This window comes from Atta colombica, unplaced genomic scaffold (genome assembly GCF_001594045.1).
Source record: "Atta colombica isolate Treedump-2 unplaced genomic scaffold, Acol1.0 scaffold189, whole genome shotgun sequence".
NCBI lineage: Eukaryota > Metazoa > Arthropoda > Insecta > Hymenoptera > Formicidae > Atta > Atta colombica.
Window position 1 is genome coordinate 1,156,053 of NW_017259281.1, and position 6,600 is coordinate 1,162,652.

The window sequence follows — 6,600 nt, forward strand, 5'->3', positions numbered from 1 at the left end:
TAAACTAAACTGAGTTGTTATCTACAATTAATACTTAGATATTAATTTCTAAAAATTGCCGAATAAGTGCATATCTTCCCAGCGCGGAGAAATATTTTCTTTCGCTATTCGTAATAGCGTTTCTAATAGGCGTATTCAGCAACATCAACAATTGAGTGAGCGTATGCTGCTATTGTAGTATATTTTTCTACACCTAAATGCCTGATTAGATGATTTAGTAGATAAATATAAACTATTCATTTTTTTTACAATGTCTATATTTCAATATTTTTTTATATCAAATTTGATATTTAACTTGTAAGTTTTTTCTCAAACAGCTTGTAAAAGATGTCTTAAAACATATTTCACAACGTATTTTTTTAATTTTTCATTTAGACACTTTCTGTCTACTTTTGTGTTGTTTACATTGGGCATGTTTATGTCTTTCTTATCAAATACTATTGTGAAATTTGTGTAGAATATTTGATATATAAATAATGATAAATAAACATTTGAGAGAGTACTTTACTGCTTCGGATATATATCTAATGCTCGCATATATTCTTATAATTTATCCCAATTTCACATCGATGTTTTAACATTTTAATTTGCTCATTAGCGTCTTAGTTGCCTCTTACGGTCTTGAAAGTTTCATTCGCTCCGCGAAGGATGAAAATGATTCTCACGGGAACAGATTCGATTTTCCCTTTAAAATTACCTTTCGAGGTTAATGAATCTTCATCTTTGAGAGCACGATAACAGTTTCTTCATTTTCTCCTTTTTGGTTGTGATCATAACGATCAATTCTCTAATCATTACATGGATGATTTCAATCAGTTTTTTTGCATCGTGTAGTTAAAGATTACTTTTTTAAGTTTCTGTGTAAGTAAATGTCACTTTAACCCAATATTTGTAGATTCTTTATCTAAAATTCAAACAGTCAATAAATTATCCAATTTCTTTATAAACGAAACATGTATTAATTTTATCTATAGTCCTAAACTTTAATTCTAGTTAGAGTCTTGCATAAATAGTACCAACAATTTATAGAGCTTTAAATAGATGTCCCATATCTGTCCTGAAATCTGTCCAATTAGGGTAATACAGAGTCATACATCAACTTCTAACTGCTATGGATAATCATTGGTGAAAATGCGTCTATATTGATCTACATTTATATATGTAATAATAATCAAAACTAATACAAAGTGCGTCACCAAAATTCGAACAAATTTCAATTTAAATTTTTCGCTATATTATGCCTCCGCCAGAAGTTGTTAGCGTTCAAGAAAGCCTGATGCTTCTAGTAAAGAGTCATATTCTCAAAATGACCGCGATATTGAAAACAAGTGCGGAATATAATTGTTTTGTGATTCAGAGAGGCAACATTAATATCTCATGTTATGTTTTCATTTATGAATAATATTCAATTAAATCGAATACAATTCATATATCAAGCATATAACGCTTAACAAACACATTTCGCTGCCTCTATGTTATCGCGTATTTAAGATGGCGATTTCGCTTGGGAGAACTCGAGTCTCTGGATCGCCTTTCGGACAATGCCTGCTGTCGAGTCACTACGTATAACTCGTGGCCAGACTATACTCATGACGATACCTAGGGGAAACCCTGAGTTGCGATCACGCACGCAAAACGTTCTGGACTTAAACTCGCTCTGAATTTATATATGCACCCTTGCTCAGTCCGTGATCGAATGAATATTTTCACGCCACGATTCTCCCACGATCTTTCTCCTGATTGGTGTCTCCGAAAACATGGAGACCACGGTTAGCGGCGGCAGCGTTTCGAACAATCACAAACGGATTGACGATCATACATGCCGATCTGTACCGACACCGCGTTTTCTACTCTTAGAAATGCCGATTTCTATTCTAATAATTTTTTATTCTAATAATTATTTTTATTCTAAATGTCTCTTTATTCTAAATGTCATCTTATAAGTATTATTATTATTATTATTATTTAAATAAGTTGTTTAACAGCATGTGATGTCAGTATCGACGTGAAAAATAAAATTTAATTTTTAAAATTATTTTTATATGTAAAATTTAGTTTATTAAATCTTATTTTTTAGTTCTCATCAGAGATTTTAGAGCATCTGGCCATAACGGCAAAAAAAATGATATATCATTCGAAATTTTTACGATGTAATTTTTAAAATTTTTGAACATTTAATTTTTAAGAAATTATTTTATCTTACTTACAATCAATTTGCTATACATGTTTTTATATATTTCTTATCTATCTAGTGCTTCTCGGCATAAAAATAAATTGTAAAGATCACACTTAATTATTTTTACTACTATCTTTTTTAAGATGACAAGATATTTGATAAGATGACCTTACACAATAAATAATACTGTCAGTATTAAAAAATATTGACAAAATGACTGATCGTGCGTTAATATTGATAGATTGACGTAATATACTGACAGTGATCTGGATTTTGATTCTCGAGCATCAGTGTCACTTTATTAGGATAAATGTCACAATGCAATAGATAATGTTCGTAAAACTGAAGCGGAATATAATTGTCAATAACACTGATGGTGTAAGATTATAAAAATATTAAAAATCTTGATGCATATAGTCAATATTATTGATTCAATATTACTGATCAGTTTTATTAACGATGTAGAGTCATCTTTAGATCATAAAAACATCAATATCATATGTATTTGTCATGTTTGATTCGAGCAAAAATAGACATCTGTTAAAAATGAAATTAGTGTAAGGCCTAATGTCAAATCTAATGTGAAATCGATCTAAGACCTCAGATGAAAGAATTGACCAATTGATCATGTGATCAAATTGTTCAAATGTGATCAAATTATTAATTTTTTTCTGTTTGAGATCTATATATTATATTATATTATACACTTATATTTATGGTAAAAAGTTTGTTGAGGAGACTACTCAGACTTTTTGGTTGATTCTTTATTAAAAAATTATTCCTTTTATGTATAAACATATGATGTTGAAGTATATATGTAGACATATTTTAAACTAAATATTTATAACATTGAACAATTTTTAATCTTCAAATATCTTTCATAAGCAAGAATGCATAATAATATTTCGAGAAGCACTAAGGAATATTATTCATCATTTTGCCCATCTGTCGCGTTCTTCCCTCACATTATTTCTTTGAAGATCAGAAGTCGAATTACACGAATATAATTCAGTTCGCTTAGAATAATGTATAATTATGATATGTTGTTCTGCTGTACATTTAACGATTTTTGCAATGTGCATGTAGACTGTAGTAGACGTTTTTTTTTCTCTGGAAATACGCCAAGAGATAAGTTCACAAGAAAAAGGAATTAACAATTACGCATCGAATTTGTTTATCAATAGTTTGACTTAGATGTCTTTATTAATTTACGTTGTTAGATTATCAACAGAAAATTACATGTCCAATAAAAAAAATTAGTTCTATCTGCATTTGCTGTTATACTATATAATACATGATGATTGATCCTATCTACGTAGAAATGCACTGAGTGGGGATATACTTGAAGAAATACATGATATATTGAAGAAATATTTCATTTACTTCTTATCTAGAGAATCAAACAAATGTGCAAACATTGATCTTTATTTTCTTACATATTAAAAACTATTGGCAAATGATAATCAGAAGCACTGTTAGTCCAATGCTGAAAATTGGTTTTCAATTATTCGGCATTTGGCCGGGTGTCTCGTATTCTACCATTCACAGTATGAGTATTATATCAAGCATATTGATCATACAGTACTTTCAGTATTTGTACATTTTTAAACACTTCAAGATCAGTGAGATCTCGAATCTTAATGACAGTTTGAATTTAACTTTTACGTACGGTTTGACGGTATTTAAATTGATTTATCTGTGGATACGTCGTCAGTAAGATATTCTATTACTATATAATTCAACTTTGTTCAATTTAGTTTAATTCTGTGTTCGTAAAATAAATTTTTTTTCTCAGTTTTGTTGATTTGGTTTTCCATAAGCAAAAGTGATATATCATCATCTCTCTAAACTTTAGTTTGAGTGTTAAATACAACATTGATAATCCTGCGAAAAAAGTGCGATTTTTCTATCTAAAATATTTAATAGATGAAAAAAATTGCAGAGTTTTTCATCAAATCTTGCTAGCTATGGATAATGATTGGCGCGAGTGCATCAATATGGATGAACATTTGTATATAATGACAATTAAAGCTAATTTAGCACATTTTATTTCCAATAGTATATTGAGTGTTAGTACGATTATTGCGATACCTTTTTTCTTAGGCGAGTATATAATTCATTCCGTATTTTTAACTGAAGATCAAAATGATACTTTACGGCCGCTTCCTATGAAGATTCAACTTCCCTTTGATACTCAACAATCGCCAATATTTGAGATTGTTTATGTGACATTATTTTTACATAGTATAATAATATTTGTCTATATGGTTTGTATTGTAAATGGATTGATTCCTACATTGGTAACTATTATACTTTATATGTATATTCATTTTTCATTAATTTTTATGTGATAAGGAAATTTATGATGTAGAATTAAAACTTACTAATAACTACAGTAAACCAGTCGTAATAATATTTTACGTTTTTCTAGAATTCTGTTATATAAGATAAATGCACTAGTTACTGAATAATTAATGAACCTAATCCAATTATTGGACAAAATGACAAAAATTTTAAATATCAATTTTTAATATAATATGGACAACTCTAAATAAACTCGTTGTTTATAAAAATTTGATAATGAATTGAATGATTTATAGTCACACATAAAATTTTATTAAAAGCTTATAATATTTAAAATGTTTACCATTTTGTTCAATAATTGGCATGTTCACCGTGTAAAAGTAAACTATTAAAAATATATCATTAATATAAACAGTAAAATAGGATTTCACTAAAATCAAGGATTTTATTTATCTTTAGTATAAATACTCATATTTTTTCCTCCATTTTATATCTCATTATAATCAGCGAAATAAAATTTCATTATAAAATCAGCAATTTATTATTGGTCACAAGGAATAGGCACGCACATAAAAGTCATGCGTTGTTATTTATGGCTGTTTATGGCTATTTAACGGATCATAAATGTATGTACCGTTTGGATTTTGGAATTTATTATACATTTGCTATTTATTAGATGCCACTTGTTAAAATGAAGTATTTTGCAACGATTTAGTTTAGTGCCCATATAATACATATTCAACGAACATCAACTAACAATAGTATAACCTTAATATTAATAATTTTCATTTCAATAACGTAATTGTTAACTGTAACACATGTTTTGCACGCTATACATATTAAATTGTTAAGTAAAAAAATTATAATAAGATTATTATTGCTAGTTGGTGTTTATTGAGATATTTTTTTATCAAAATATATCATTAGGTTCGCAAAGAAGTATTGGAAATAATTGAAAAATTATTTAAATCAGATATTTATATACACACTATTTATATTGTACATTATTAATAACTTATATTCTTTATTTTATTATTTTGTAATCTAATGTTACTGTTTCTAATTATCTAATATTATTGACTGAAATAGTTAATATTACTAATTAACGCTTTCAATGAAATTTTATTGGTTTACAGGTAGATTTATAATTGCTATATTTATAATTGCTATAATTAGAGATTATTTACTGTTCTTTAATAATAATATATTATACTGATTTACTTTTAGAGAAAACTAACTAGTACATTTACCTTAAGAATTGTTATCTTCTTAATTTAAAAATATAATTAATGTGTCCGAAAAATATTCTATAAATAATTTTTGAGAAGAATTTCTTCAAGTGTATAAATATATCATATAAAAATATTTCTTGTATTTAAAACATATTCACATTCGAAACATTGTTCACTACAAGCACGAAAATCTCTTTCATATGCAACAATTATGATTTTTGCAAAAATTTAAGTATATTTTAGGTACTACACATTAGTGGACAAATTGATATATTGTGTCATGAGTTTAAAAATATTTCTAAAAGTATTTCTCTTCATGGATCTACCGTATCTTTATTTAGAATGTTGATCGAGAGACATAATAGAATTATATCATTTTCTAAAAACATTGAAAAACTTATCTCATTTATTGCGCTAATGCAAGTTGTTTTGGATACATTAATTACCTGCGGTCTAGGATTTTTCGCCATAATTGTAAGCTCTACAATACATGTGCATTAATTGACATTGTATATATCATTCTTTTTTATGTCAAATTAGGGTATTCATAACGAAATGGGTGTTTTTGTGGTAACAAAAACCATTCTTGCTATTGCTCTCATATTGGCTGAGGTTTTCATCATTTGCTTTACTGGAGAACATCTTAATTACAAAGTAAGTATTTACGTAAGGAGTTTGTAGATCATAAATATAAAATTTTTTAATTTTATATAATTATATGTCATGATGAAATTACGTGGCATTTTTTTTTACAATAATATTTTAATATATTTAATATTGTAATGTACAAATGTTATTTAAAACAAATCTTATTTAAAATAAATATGTTTTTAATAAATATTATTTTTACTTCAGAAATATATTATAACATTTTTTAAATATATATAA

At 27.0% G+C, this 6,600-nt stretch overlaps 1 protein-coding gene across 1 annotated transcript in view; it reads left to right on the top strand.

Annotated features, from left to right (window-relative positions):
- Positions 1 to 3,632: 3,632 nt before the first annotated feature.
- LOC108686659 overlaps positions 3,633 to 6,600 on the top strand; it is a 39,635-nt gene continuing 36,667 nt past the window's right edge. Inside the window, exons 1-2 of the mRNA XM_018192086.1 lie at positions 3,633 to 3,889; positions 4,119 to 4,434. Coding sequence (XP_018047575.1) covers positions 3,633 to 3,889; positions 4,119 to 4,434 — 573 coding nt within the window. The remainder of the gene's footprint in view (positions 3,890 to 4,118; positions 4,435 to 6,600) is intronic.